The sequence below is a fragment of the Notamacropus eugenii genome, chromosome X (assembly GCF_028372415.1).
Source record: "Notamacropus eugenii isolate mMacEug1 chromosome X, mMacEug1.pri_v2, whole genome shotgun sequence".
NCBI classification, from domain to species: Eukaryota; Metazoa; Chordata; class Mammalia; order Diprotodontia; family Macropodidae; genus Notamacropus; species Notamacropus eugenii.
The window spans coordinates 52,246,242-52,261,026 of record NC_092879.1 but is presented as its reverse complement, the minus strand read 5'-3'; the positions used below and the strand labels follow the sequence as shown (position 1 = coordinate 52,261,026).

The following is a 14,785-nucleotide window of genomic DNA, read 5'->3' as shown; positions in this document are numbered from 1 at the left end:
CCCCCCCCCACCTGAAGGGCTTCCCCCAAACCCCATGGGACCTCCCCAAATGTCAAAGCCCAACTTCAGGCCCTCCCTCAAAACCCCAAAGATACTCCCTAAACCTCAAAGCCCTGCTACAAAGCCCAACCTGAGACCCCTCCAATGTGAGAGACTTCCCCGAAACCCCACAGGCCCTCTCCAAACCTCAAGGCTCTACCCCAAAGCTCAAACTGAGAGCTCTCCAACCTGAGGGGCTGCCCCCAAACCCCGTGGGATCTCCCCAAACCTCAAAGCTCTGCCCAAAGCCCAAAATGAGATCCCCTCTAACCTGAGGGGCTGCCCCCAAACCCCACAGGCCCTCCCCAAATCTCGAGGCCCCTCCTCAAAGCCCAACCTGAGAGGCCACCCTCAAACCCCACAGGCCCTCCACAAAACTCAAAGCTCTGCCACAAAGTCCAACCTGAGGCCCCCCCAACCTGAGAGCTGCCCCCAAATCCTACAGGCCCTCCCCAAACCCCACAGACCCTTCGCAAAACTCAAAGCTCTGCCTCAAAGCCCAACCTGAGGGGCTACTCACAAACCCCGCAGGCCCTCCCCAAAACTCAAAGCTCTGCCACAAAGTCCAACCTGAGGCCCCCCCAACCTGAGGGGCTGCCCCTAGACCGTACAGGCTCTCCCCAAACCTAAAAGCTCTGCCCCAAAGCCCAAACTGATGCTCCCCCAACCTAAGGGGCTGCCCTCAAATCATATGAACCCTCCCCTAACATCAAGGCTCTGCCCCAGAGCCCAACCTGAGACCCCACAACCTGAAGGGCTGTCCCCAAACCTCAAAGCTCTGCCACAAAGCGCAACCTAAGACTCCCCCAACCTGAGCAACCACCCTCATACCCCACAGTCCCTTCCCCAAACTCAAAGCTCTGCCCTAATGCCCAACCAGAGGTCCCCCTAACCTGAGGGACTGCCCCTAAACCGTATAGGCTCTATGCAAACTTCAAAGCTCTGCCCAAAGCCCAACCTGAGGCCCCTCAACCTGAGGGGCCACCCCCAGACCCCTGAAGATCTGCCCCAAATGTCAAAGCTCTGACTCAAAGCCCAGCCTGAGGCCCACCCAACCCTAGAGGCTGCCCCCAAAATGCATGGTTCCCCCCAAACCTTGAAGGTCTGCCCCAAAGCCCAACTGGAGGTCCCCCAACCTGAGAGGCCACCCATAAACCCAACTCCCCCCCAAATCTTAAGGCTCTGCTGCAAAGCCCAACTTGAGGTCCCCAAACCGTGGGGCTGCCCCCAAACCCCACAGACCCTCCTGAAATCTTGAGGCTCTTCACCAAAGCCCAACCTGAGCCCCCCAAAATGAAGGGCTGCCCCCAAACACCATGGGCCATCCCCAAACCTCAAAACTCTGCCACAAAGTATAACCTAAAATCCCCCCCAACCTGAGAGGCCACCCCCATACCCCACAGGCCCTCCCCCAACCTCAAAGCTCTGCCCTAATGCTCAATCAGAGGTCCCCTCAACCTGAGGGGCTGCCGCCAAACCCTATAGGCCCTCCCCAAACTTCAAAGCTCTGCCCAAAGCCCAATCTGACACTACCCCAAACCTGAGGGGCTTCCCCCAGACCCCATGGGCCCTCTCCAAACCTTGAGGCTCCACCCCAAAGCCCAGCCTGAGGCCCCTCCAACCAGAGGTGCTGCCCCCAACTGCACAGGCCCACCCCAAATCTCAAAGCTCTGCCCTAAAGCCCAACCTGATGGGCTGCCCCCAAATCTCACAGGCCCTCCACAAACCTTGAGGCCCCTCCTCTAAGCCCAACCTGAGAGGCCACTCTGAAACCCCACAGTCCTTCCACAAAACTCAAAGCTCTGCCACAAAGTCCAACCTGATGCCCCCCCAACCTAAGGGTCTGCCCTCAAACCATACGAACCCTCCCCTAACATCAAGGTTCTGCCCCAAAGCCCAACCTGAGACTCCCCCAACCTGAAGGGCTGCTCCCAAACCCCACGGGACCTCCCCAGACCTCGAAGCCCAACCTCACGCCCTGCCTCCAAACCCCAAATATACTCCCTAAACCTGAAAGCTCTGCTACAAAGCCAAACCTGAGGCCCCCCAACTGGTGGGGCCACTCCCATACCCCACAGACCCTCCCCAAACATCTAAGCTCTGTCCCAAAGCCCAACCTGAGATCCCTCCAATGTGAGGGGCTTCCCTGAAACCCCATGGACCCTCCCCAAACCTTGAGGCTGCATCCCAAAGCCCAACCTGAGGCCCTCAAACCACAGAGGTCTGCCCTAAATCTCAAGACTCTGCCCCAAAGCCCAACCTGAGACCCCCCCCTAACCAGAGGGGCCACCCATATACCCCATAGGCCCTCCCTAAACCTGAAAGCGCTGCCCAAGTGCCCAAACTGAGGGGCCCCCCCGAAAACCCACAGGCCCTCCTCAAAACGCAAAACTCTGCCCCAAAGCCCAACTGAGGTCCCTCCAACCTGAGGAGCTGCCCCCAAGCCCTACAGGCCCTCCCCAAACCCCACAGACCCTTCCCAAAACTCAAAGCTCTGCCTCAAAGCCCAAACTGAGATCCCCCCCAACCTGAGGGGCTGCCCCCAAACCCCATGGGTTCTCCCCAAACCTCAAAGCTCTGCCCAAAGCCCAAACTGAGATCCCCCCCAACCTGAGGGGCTGCCCCCAAACCCCATGGGTTCTCCCCAAACCTCAAAGCTCTGCCCAAAGCCCAAACTGAGATCCCCCCCAACCTGAGGGGCTTCCCCCAAACCTCATGGGCCCACTCAAAATCTCAAAACTCTGCCCCAAAGCCCAACCTGAGGCCCCTAAACTTGAGGGGCTGCCCCCAAGTCCCACAGGCCCTCCCAAACTGCGCAGGCCCTCTCCAAAACTCAAAGCTATGCCCCATAGCCCAAACTGAGGTCCCCCAAAACTGAGGGGCTGCCCCAAAACCTCATGGGCCCTCCCCACAACTCAAAGCTCTGCCTCAAAGCTCAGTCTGAGGGGCCACCCCCAAACCCTGAAGATCTGCCCCAAACCTTGAAGCTCTGCCCCAAAGCCCAAACTGAGGTCTCCAATATGAGAGTCCACCCCCAAATGCTGAAGATCTTCCCCAAAACCTATACCCCCCCAAACTCCAAGTACCCTGCTCCCCAAACCTTGAAGGCACTATTCAAAACACCTGGAGTCACACCTGTGGCCCTAGGACCATGCCCTAAAGCCCCAGGGATTCCCCCAATCCCAAGGGCCCTCCTCCAGGCCCTGTCCCAAACTCCACGGCCCCACCCCAAATCTCTAAGGTCCTGCCTTGGGCCCCAGGACCTTGCCTCAAGCTTTAAGGTCCTGCCCCAAAGCATGAGGGGTCCCCAAACCTTGAAGGCCTTGCCCCCAAACCTCCAAAGCACCCCTCCTAACCTGGAAGGCTCCCACCCAAATCCTGAAAGTCCCCAGCCCTGGTCCAAAGGCTTACCCAAACCCAGGGAGCCATATGCTCAGGGCCTTAGCCACTGTCTAACCTCACTCTGAACTGCCTTGGGCCCCACTCGTGGTCCCCTGGGCTCCATAGCCATTTTAGTGGTGTGAGTGGGCCAGTAAAAAGGAGTGGCAGGAATGGCCTGAAGGGAAGAGGTGAGGAGACTGAGGGAAGGTCAGGATCACCCCCTCCCCCCCATTCTGGTGGTGCTACAGCATCTATAGAGATTTGGAGTTGGAGTCAGAGGTCCTGAGTTCAGATCTGCCCAGTTAGTAGCTGTGTAATCATGGGTGGGTTATTTTCCCTCCCTGGGACTCAGTTTCTTTACCTGTAAAATCAGGGGATTGAACTTGATTGCTTCTGATGTCCCTTTTAACCTCTCTGGGACTGTTGATCTCTGCAGGGACTTAGGCCTCAATTTGTCTCTCTGAGGTACTTTCAAGTTCTAAGTCCTACTAAGCTCCCAAGTCACTTCATTATTTTGAGACCAAGTATCTTAGAACTGGAAGGCTCTTCATGGCCCATTTAGCCCAATCCATAAGTGAGCAAGAATTCTCTCTCAAGCAGTCCAAGTTGTCATTCTGCCTCGGCCAGAGGACCTCCCCTCCCCGTGCGGCCCAGTATTGGACCGCTCTCATAGTTAAGGAATTTTCCCATACACTGAGTTGATATCTTCTGCCCATTGGTCCAAGGTCTGCCCTCAGTCTCTCCCCATACCTCTAAATTGTCTCTTCATCTATAAAATGAAGGGTATAAACTAGGTGATCTGTGAGATCCTTTCCAGTTCTAATTCCTACATTCCCATAATGTGGAACCCCTACTGTGAAAGAGGCATGTAGCGCACAATCAGAACTGTCTAAAAATGAAATAGTAGGTCCCCACATTACTGGAGATTTTCAGGAATCTGGTAGAGGATACCCATCCTATAAGTATAGCTTAAACTAGGCTGGAAACCCTGGCAGACAAAGCTAGGTTGAAGGAGCTGGGGGTGTTTAGCCTAGAGAAAGGAAACAGTTTTAAGTGGAACAAATGATTCCTGTCCTCAGATGTCTGCAGGGCTGCCAACTTGACCCTAGAGGACAGAACTGGGGAAAATGGGTAAAAGTGGCAGAGTCAGATTCCAACTCATTGTAAGCCCAAACTTCTGAACAAGTTGGACTGTCCACAAGTAGCCTGGCCCAGCCTGCCCAGGCAGTCCCACTTGAGTGGGGGATGCTGACAGATGGACTAACATGTTCACACCCACAAAGAAAGGGGAAATAAAATTATAGCCACCAAAGGGAAAACCAGCAAAGCCTCAGTCTTTCAATCTTAGATTATAATTCTTTGTGTGAGCTATATGTCTCATTGCCCCTTCCCTTTATAGAAAAGTGTCATGTTCTACAGGAGGCAGCTAGGTGGCTCAGTGAAGTCAGGAAAACCTGAGTGCAGATCCACCCTCAGACACTTATTAGCCGTGTGATCTGGGGAAAATCACTTAACCTGCTTGTCTTAATCCACTGGAGAAGGAAATGGTGAACCACTCCAAGAAAACCCCATGGCCAGTATGGCCCACAGAACAAGACTGAACATGTTCAATTAGGGATGTGACCAGAAGTGTAGTTAGGAGATTTTTCATCCTAGGCAGTAATCAGACCCTACCGAAATATATTGAAGTAGACCAGAGAAAATGACACCTCCCTTAGCACCCAATCTCCTGCTAATATAACTAAGTTAAAACGACCATTTCTAGTTATTTGGCAGCATTCTAGTACTGTTTGACTGTAGAGGCCTGTAATGAGTGTAGAAGGGACAGAAGATGTAGCTGCAGTCTGAGGCTAGGACTCCCCTGCTCATACCATGAGCACTTCCAGGGCCTTGGTTTGAGAGGCTGCTCCCCTTGCCCCAGCCAGGCCAGCTGCATCTGATACTCTCTTTTGAAAACTTAAGATGAGCAGTTAGAATGGGCTGCCTCCCATAAGTAGTGAACCTCCTGGTGTTGGAGAAATGGTGGGGATGACATATACCCATCAAGGATGCTGTGAAGGGAAGCCCCTCACCAGGGGACAGGTCCAGAGAGTAACCAAATGAAAGCCAGATGATCCCTCCCACCCCACTAATGCTATATGAGGTGTTGCTGTTCTTGGTGGGAGGTTGGCCTGGATGTCCTCTAACGAGCACAGGCTGTACTCCCCCCCCTACACACAGTAAAAGGGATTCCTACACGGAATGGAGGTTGTACTCGATGCCCTTTCTGCTCGCTTCCTAAGACTTGATTGTACGTATGCCCCCTGATACCATGATGCATTCAGAACTGGGAGCTCACTGAAGTGCCAAATGTTTCATTTCTTCTACAAACCATCCACTAAGACTATTCTTTTCCGACAGGTCCCCCACAAAATGCAGTTTCAAGGAGTAGGAGCTGCTCAACTGCTGGATCTGCCTCTTGGCGTCAAGCTGCCTCTGATCCCAGGAAGTAATACTTTATTCTACACGACAAATTTAAATGAAAAGGTAAAATCATTTCTATAAATAATGGTAAACAGGCACTTTCCCAAACCCAGTCCAGAGATGATGTGCCAGTCATGAGATCCCCGCTTACTGACTGTGCCACCTAGCACGAGCCGTAAAGTAAAATCAGGTGTGGTAGTTGGGGGGAATATCAAACCATGGGATAGGAAGTGTAGGTTCTCAACCCTCCTTGGTTTCTTTGGAATTTTAGGAAAACTACTTAAACTCTATTTCCAGTAAAGCCTCCGGTAAACTCATGTAATTCAAAGAATCAGATACAATTGATGCTTTATTTCTTCAGATCTGATTATTTAATTTAGGTATTACGAGAAAATCTTTTCTTCTTTCAGGTAAGAAAGACCAGAATTTGAGTCCTACCTCAAATACTTAATAATTTTGTGACCTTGGACAAGTTACTCTCTGAACTTCAGTTTCTCTGTCTGTAAAACAGAGGGAGTGATAGCATTCCTCCTCAGGAATGTCCTGAGATTCAAATGAGATAAAGCACTTTGTAACCCTTAATAAACAGAGCAAGTAGGCAGGCACACAACTATCTAACACTGCTAAATACCCTAGGCAGACTTAGAATGTTCATACAAAACCTCTGTCCTTCACCTCTCAGCCCCAGGGCATCCCGACACCCTGATCTTATCTTCCTCAGGCCCATCCTAAAGTTAGAGTAGAAAAGAATAATATGACGATATAATGCAATAAGGTAATAGTGCAATTACTGTGGGGAAAGTGCTTTGTAAACTTTAAAGTGCTTTAGAAATGTGAGTTATATTTAAGTTTATAATACATTTTTGGTTCTTTTCTATATTCTGTATTTGTGTTCTGGTGTTGGAGTCTAAAATAAAATTTAAAAAAAGAAATATGAGTTATTAGAATTGAAAGTCAAGAGCGTCAGGCAATGATGACTGTAATAAAGTGAGCAAGACCACCTTCCTCCCAGTCAAAAAAAGACTCTTAATCCACAAGTTGTGGTCACGTGACCGAGCAGGCTCTCCCATCCCACCTAATGCTCAGCACCCATATCCTTTCTATGAGGTTAACTGCCCAGTGCCCAGAACTCAGCCTCAAAGTTCTGATGGTCTCCAGGCAACCAGCCTCCATCTGCATCAACAGAACCACTTAGTCAAGAGCAGCCTTTCCCAGCTTCCTAACTGCAAAGGCTGCCTGTCAGTAGACAGTTGCAAGCTGCTCACTTTAGTCACTGAGGACTAAAGGGTACTGCCCCCCCCCAGCATCTGCTTCATAGGAATGGTGTAAGGATCAACCAAGAGAATGTTCATCTAGTGCTTTGTGAGCCCTTGCATCTTTGTTAGCTATTATTCATCAGAGAAATACTAGTTTTTCTGTCCAGACTTCCTACTTGCTAACTCTGTGACCTCAGACAAATCATTTAACTTCTCTGAGCCTCAATTTCCTTGCCTATAAAAGGAAGGGATTGGACTAAATAGTAACCATCGTTTCTCTAGCATTTTAGAGTTTACAAAGCACTTTTTCCCCAATAAACTTGTAAGGTAAAGAGTTCAAGGATTATTATCTCAGTTTTTCAGGCTCAGGGAATGAGGTAACTTTCTTGGTATCACAGTTAGTAGGCATCTGAACTAGGACCTGAACCTACATTTGACCCCCAAATCCAACATTCTTTCCACTATGCTTTCTGGCTCTTAATGAGTCCTGAGGTCATAGTGAAAGAACTCAAATTAGGAACAAAGGACTCTGATGTTCAGCCAAAGTTCTTCCCACTGGCCTACACTGTGGCCCTTAATTTACATTTAGATCATGATTTGCCTAGGGTCTTCCCAGGGTATTTAGCAGATAGAACACTTTATGCGTATATTATCTCATTTGATCTTCATAATTACTGTCAGGGAACAAAAAAGGATCCGACATTGGCTGTTCATGATGGTAGGAAAATGGCAGCATGACAAGAGGTCTCGATTTAAGATCTATTACAATGAAACTTACAATTGAACAAAACATGAAGAGTCCTCAGTTGCCTCAAACTAGCATGTGGCTGACGAGGATTTAAGAAGTAGCTTGGCTAATGGGAAAGTGTACTAAACTTGATGTCCAAAGACCTGGGTTCAAATTCCAGTTCAGATATTTTCTATATAACCCTGAGTAAGCCAGTTATCCTGAGTCTCATTACCTACATCTGTAAAATGATAGTAATGCAGTAAGAGTAATACAGTAATGGAATGATATTACAGTATAATACAAGAAGATAATAATGCAGTACCTGTTGTACAGGATTACTGTGGGAAAAGTGCTTTGTAAACTTTAAAGTGCTTTAGAAATGTGAGTTATATTTAAGCTTATAATATATTTTTGGATCTTTCTGTATTCTGTATTTGTGTTCTGGTGTTGGAGTCTAAAATAAAATTAAAAAAAAAAGAAATGTGAGTTATTAGAATTGAAAGCCAGGAGTGTCAGGCAATAATGACAGTAATAAAGTAAGGAGACCTCACTCAGTTCAAGGAAACAAATTATTTCAGTTGACAACTGCCATATAGCCTGTGATCCTAATCTGATGGATCTGGCAATAGCTGCACCATATTGACAGGACATTAGTTCACTAAATATGTCTGTCATTAGTCTTAAGACAAAATATAGCCTTGTCACAACCAGTGTTTTGAACTAAGTAAAGGAGAGATCTGTCAGCAAATTGCTGCATTTATTATTGTTATCCTTCCCAGAGTGACTTGCAATTTATATCAGTTCTTACTTGTGAATTGGACTATAGTCCTCAATTATGTCCCCTCTTTTATTTTCACTGAAAGTTTGGTAGTGAATTGGGGGCTGTTGCCGACCAGGGGACTAAAAACCCAACTAAGGAAATCTAAAACCAAAGCCAAGTGCTTAAAAAAATTTCAATTTTATCCCACCCCCTTCCTTTTATCTTGGATACTGGGTAGCTGCTTCTGCACTTGCCATCGCTGGGTCCTAAGCTTCAGGGTGTCCAGAAAGTGGGATAGGCAGGCAAGGACTGCCCCTTTACTGTATCTTCCACAGTCTGACTGCTGCTGCTGCTGCTGCTGCTGCTGGGCAAGCAAGGGAGAAGAGCCTGAAACCTCATTCCTTCTGTCTTTCCCCCACCAAGGACCCTCTGTGACCCACCGCCACCACCATCCTGCTAGTGAAAAAACCCCACATCATTTGGTAATAGGCTGATTTACAAGTGGGGCCAGAAAATGAATCACAGCTTTCCTAGCAAGTGAACAGAATGATGGTGGCATTTACATTGTGGTTCTTACTGCAGATGTGGGTAGCATTCACTTGAAGATTTGATCCTTAGAGGGGTATGTGCGTGAGAGAGAGAGACAGAGATAGAGACACAGAGAGACCGAGAGAGAGACAAAGAGAGACAGAAGGAGAGAGATAGAGAAGAAGATAGAGACAAGGAGACAGAGAGAGGAGACAGAGATAGGGAGAGAAAAGGAAAGAGATAGAGAAGAAGAGAGAAAGAGGCAGAGGAGAGACAGACAGAGAAGGAGAAAGAGAGGAGAGAGAGAGGAAGAGACAAACAGACATGGAAAGACAGAGAAGGAGAGAGGGAAGAGACAGAAGGAGAGAGGCAGAGTCAAAGAAGGAGAGAGACAGGAGGAGAGGCAGAGAGCAGGAAAGAGAGAGAGGGAGAGGCAGAGAATGTGAGAGAGAGAAGGAGAGATGGAAGGAGAAAGAGGAGATACAGGAGAAAGAGAGGAGAGGAAAAGAGAGGGAGAGACAGAGGAGAGAGACAGATAGAAAAAGAGAGAATGAGAGACACAGATATAAGAGACAGAAAAGGTGAGTGATGAGAGAGAGAAGGAGACAGAGGACAGAGAGGAGGAGACAGAGAAGGAGAGACAGGAGAAAGAAAAGGAAAGAAAGGCAGAGACAGAGGATAGAGAAAAAGAGAGGCAGAGAGAGACAAGGGGAGAGACCAGAGAGAGACAGAGGAGACAGTGATGAAGAGACAGAGAGAGGGAAGAAGAGACAGAAACAGAGAAGGAGACAGAGAAAGAGAGGGAAGGAGAGAGGAGAGATAAGGAGAGCAGACAAACATGGAGACAGAGAAAAGGGAAAGAGACATAGAAGGAAAGAGGAGAGGAGAGAAAAGACAGAGACAGATATGGTGAGAGATAGAAGGGGAGAGAGACAGAGAGAGAGGAGACAGAGACAAAGGAGAGAGAAACAGAGGAGTGAAACAGAAGGAGAGAGACAGAGAAACAGAGCAGAAAAGAGACAGAAAAGAGGAGAGAGAGACAGAGAAGGAGAGAGAGAGAGAAAAAGAAAGCAGCACGCATTTTATTCATGTAAAATACTGTTGACAAGTGGTCCTTCAGTACATGGAAGGCCACTGCGTACTGGTGTGAACTCTTTGGCCCATGTCCTGGCAGCAGGTCTGAAGGAAGGGATGAAGGTTCCTGCTCTGGATGAGATTCCAGGGTAACTCTCTGATTCCTAACAATGGCATTTGGCTTTTATTCTTTCTGTTTTCATGGACGCTGTATTCTTGAACCACAGTGGACTCTAGGTTCTTGTTCATTTTCAGATTATGAAGGTGTAGCAATGGTATCCCTTCATCATTTCCCACAGTGGTGAGGCAGAGTGGAGGACGGGAAAGAAGAGGGCAACAGCTACCTACCTGTCCTGTTCTCTCTCCCTTCTCTCATTTCCCTCTTTGGTCAGTGCTCAGTGTATGGTGATGGTGATTACACGGGAGAAAGAAGCTCTGTGGGGAGAAAGAAGGGAAAAGAAGCAGAGGGTTCTTACTCAAACCATTTCTTTCTTTTTTAATATCACTGTCTCTCCCTTACCCCCAGTAGATCCCTTCTTTGTAAACAAATAAGTAGTCATGCAGAACAAATCACAATGGTGATGTCAGAAATGAATGCCTTTTTCTGCACTTGCAGTCCACCACTTCTGAGAGGTGGAAGATGGGCATTACCATCAGTTATGATTGGTTCACTGCATTGATCCGAGTTCTTTCAGTTGCATGTTTTATTCTCAGTGCATGTCATTTCAGTAATGCTGTTAATTCAAAGTGCCATTTTACCAATCTTCTGTCACTAATATTTTTAACTCTGTTTCCAGCTTTTTCAGCCCTCTTATGGTTTTAACCTAAATGATCCTTATGGTCGGCTACTAGAAACCAGATACAAAAACCTACATGACCCTCATTTAAGTGGCTACTACAAGCGTAAAGATATCTTGAAGAAATTAAGGAAAGGAGGCCACATCACCAGCAATAACAAAGTGGGTTGTCACTTTTTTTTTAGTCACATAAATGTTTTATTGACATGGTTGACACTTGATGCTCAGGGCTCACTCATCTGTTATTCAGTTGGGTAGTAAGTACCTAGTGAGTGACTACACATATTACCCCTCCCCGCCCCAATGTTTGGGTCAAGAGAAACCAGACAAATCCTGACCTATTGTCTCTGAGATTACTTCATGTTTCTTACATTACCCTTTCTCTTTGGGCATTAGTCTTTCTGTAATCTCAGTCAATTTAAAGCTAGAAAAGAGTACACGTAATGGAGGGAGATAGCACCAAAGGAAAAACTCACCATCTTCAAATATTTGAAGGGCTATTACCAAAAAGAGTAATTAGACTTATTCTTCTTGGCCCCTGAGAGCTTTATTGAGACCAAGCAGTGCAATAGAAGTGCCAAAGACAGAGGTTAGCTTGATTTAAAAAAAAAACACTTTCTCAACAACTCAAACCATTCTAGAATAAACAGACTGGGCTGCTTTGTGAGGCATTTCATTCTCCTCACCAGAGGTACTCAGGCTGAGGCTAGATGATTCATGATTCTGAGGGGCGGTTAGATTCAATTTGATTTTATTCAATATTTTGTTGAACTAAATTCAGTGAATTCAAAGTCACATGGGATCTCGTAGGCCATCTAGTCCAGCTTGTACCTGACAAAAAATTCTTCTACAGCATTACCGACCAGAGGTTTTACAGTCTGTGCTTGGAAACCTCCCTTCAATCACTCTTTCTGGGCCAGGTTTCCCAAGGGTTTTCTTCTAACCAACACCCCCTCCCCATTTTGATCTAAATGACCTTTATTTATGCTACAACCACAACAACACATCACTTGTTTTTCCCTTCACTGAGCCCAAACCAAATGTGTTCTACCATGCTTTCCTCCTCGTGTTCTTCACCTGGATAGAGCTCTTTCATATGCATTATGACTTGCCCGCTGCTTTTATCCGTTTTGTTCCTTCTAAGTAAGGTATATTTTAAATTGTGGCCTAAAAATTCACACCCTGTTCTCTGACATCTTCTTAGTGGGATGTTCACTCCCCAGATCCACCTTTCTCTTCTGAAATCCCTACTTTCAGTCAATAGCAATGATGAAAAGTCCAGCTGGGTCCCCAAGATCCAGTTTCTTGGCCAGTCTTTCATAGTCTTCCTGGTGACTCTTCCATCAGTCCACAGAGACTCACCAGGGATGACAGGGAGCAGTTACTTTGGACAGCTCTCCAGACAACCCTGTTCCATCCAGGATCCATGCCTAGGATTCCTGTCAGCTCAACAGGTAGGCACCTCAGTACTTCTCAACAGAAGGCCAGATGCAGCATCAAGCATCATTTGTTGCTCCTTCTGACCACTACTGGATGCCTCTCTCCTCGTGGCCCCTGAGGAGCATCATTAAACCTTAGAACTCAGGAAGTGGCTTCCTCCTGGCCATGTAGGAGCCAGGGGCCAGTCTTCTCTTCCATGGAAAGAATCCCATCCCTATTTACTTAGCTCCAAACATTCAAAGATCCTTCTTTATTTCTTTCTCTGGATCACATTTTTCCACCACCTTCCTCACTCAGGTTGGGATTTCCTACTGCCTCTTTCACGTATTTTTCTCCAATTCCTCCTTGAGGCTATCCCTCCCTTTTCAAAAGAGATTTCATTCTCTGCAAACCTAAAGTGTAGAGCTTTATTCCTTAAGTCTGTTCATCTGTTCTAGGACAGAGACCAGCTGTTATTTGCTACTAGCAGAAATACAACCATAGCATGCTCTCCACAGAATACTTCCCAGTTCTTCTTGCTGCCCACAGGATTTGAAGCTGGGTCCTCAGTCCTTTATGGCTCACCTACTGCCAACAGGACATGCCTTTTTGCTGTTAGAGGCTCAGCCACTGAACAAAGCTTGCTTTCTTTTTGCCTTTTCTTCCAATAGAATAATGCCGTATCTCCTCCAGGTGCCTTTGATCAGCATCTGAGATTGGTGAGCAAACAGAAACTGCTCTGGGCAGCTTTCTGGTGAAGGTCTCAAGCAGGAATTCAATTACAAGCAAGATCTGATCTAATTCGATCTAATTAGCGGCAGGTTTCTTTTCTACTTTTCTTATTGCAGCGCACAGGTCTCCTTCCAGTTCTCTGACTTCCACTCAGGTGGAAGTTGGATTAGATGATCTCTTTGGTCCATTTCAAAATGATGAGTTACTCCAAGGATATCTTCTTTCAACTGCACTGCAGGGCTTTCCCACGATTATAGATGTGAGCATTATTGGCACTATTCAGAGGAATCGTCTCTGGATTCTTTTAAAAATCTAGAAGGAAAAGGTTCCCAGAACAGAATGTAACCTGGTAGAGTATATTTGCATTGAGTTTAGTTTCTCATTGGTATTTTGTTTCATTTTTACAAATCTACTCATCGAGAGAGAGAGAGAGAGAGAGAAAGAGAGAGAGAGAGAGAGAGAGAGAGAGAGTGTGTGTGTGTGTGTGTGTGTGTGTGGGTGTGGGTGTGGGTGTGGGTGTGGGTGTGGGTGTGGGTGTGGGTGTGTGTGTGTGTGTGTGTGTGTGTGTGTGTGTGTGTGTGTGTGTGTGTGTGTGTGTGTGTGTGGTGGTTGTTATCATCACCAGATGTTCCTTATTAGCTAAGGGCATTCACTCATCTATTGTGGGGATAGGAATTGCTTGTCAATATAGACAGCTGTCTAAAACTGTTACCTTCACCACTGACCCTGAAGTGTGTTACTGTTATATTTGGGGGGAAGTGTCTATTATAGAAATAATACCTTTCAATTTCTGTATTTTCTTCTTTAGGTTATATGCACTTTGAGAGAGTTCAATAAATACCGACAGTATCTAACAAGCCTCAAATTAGACTTTGAAAGAAACTATATAAGAGAACAAGTAAGTAAAAGATCTAAATTAATTTTCTCTCGTGTCTTTAAGAAATTCCACTTGGGAGAGTTTGGGGGGAAAAAGGATTTGAGTTATCTGCCTCAGCTGCTGAAGTTTACTTCTGTATCTCATTCTCCTGGTTGTAGTCAAGGAATCCCTTCTCTGCTCCTCTGCCCAATCTCTTTGTGATGTTATCATTGTTTTCCCCAAGGCTCTTTCTTTGACTCTTTTCTCTCCACACACTCTCTCCCTTATGGCTTCAGGTATCACCTCTCTGTAGCACACTCCCCAGTCTCTCCAGCCCTGACTTTTTTTAGTCCCAGAACTTTCTCTCCAGGTGCCTTCTTGTCTCTCCTCCTAGAAATCCCCACATTCTGTAACTGGATTCCAGTACAGTTGAAGACAGTTACCTAACCATTTTTCAATAAAATTGGCTCCTTTGTACTCCTATGTATTTTATGAATTTAAAAAAATGCAATTCTATGAGGGGGTCCATAGCTTTTACCAGGCTGACTGGCAAAGGGATCCCAGGAAAAGGTTAAGAAGCTCTGAGTTAGACAAACACCAACTAATTCTGCCACCTTCCACGTGGAGTTTGGATTTTGTTTCTCTTACAACCTGCTTTTCCTTTCATCTTTGTTCTACAATTAACACAGTCTCCTAGATTTGAAAACTTAGGGTAACTTTTGACTTTTTCCTTTTGTTAACCTCTCACAT

At 46.7% G+C, this 14,785-nt stretch overlaps 2 protein-coding genes across 15 annotated transcripts in view; one reads left to right on the top strand and one right to left on the bottom strand.

Moving 5' to 3' along the window:
- Positions 1-14,785, bottom strand: part of LOC140515491 (uncharacterized) — a 497,421-nt gene that overhangs the window by 335,711 nt on the left and 146,925 nt on the right. For 7 of the 8 annotated variants that reach the window (XR_011971047.1, XR_011971051.1, XR_011971045.1 and 4 more), the window contains exon 10: positions 10,580-10,666. The gene's annotated coding sequence lies outside the window, so the exon portion shown is untranslated. Of the gene's footprint in view, positions 1-5,843; positions 8,994-10,579; positions 10,667-14,785 lie in introns of those variants that run through there. The other variant, XR_011971052.1, reaches the window with a different exon arrangement.
- Positions 1-14,785, top strand: part of LOC140515484 (fibrous sheath-interacting protein 2-like) — a 100,941-nt gene that overhangs the window by 4,528 nt on the left and 81,628 nt on the right. For 5 of the 7 annotated variants that reach the window (XM_072626206.1, XM_072626205.1, XM_072626209.1 and 2 more), the window contains exons 2-4: positions 5,821-5,946; positions 11,029-11,190; positions 13,988-14,077. In XM_072626206.1, coding sequence (XP_072482307.1) covers positions 5,821-5,946; positions 11,029-11,190; positions 13,988-14,077 — 378 coding nt within the window. Of the gene's footprint in view, positions 1-5,820; positions 5,947-11,028; positions 11,191-11,806; positions 13,439-13,987; positions 14,078-14,785 lie in introns of those variants that run through there. The other 2 variants (XM_072626208.1, XM_072626210.1) reach the window with 2 other exon arrangements.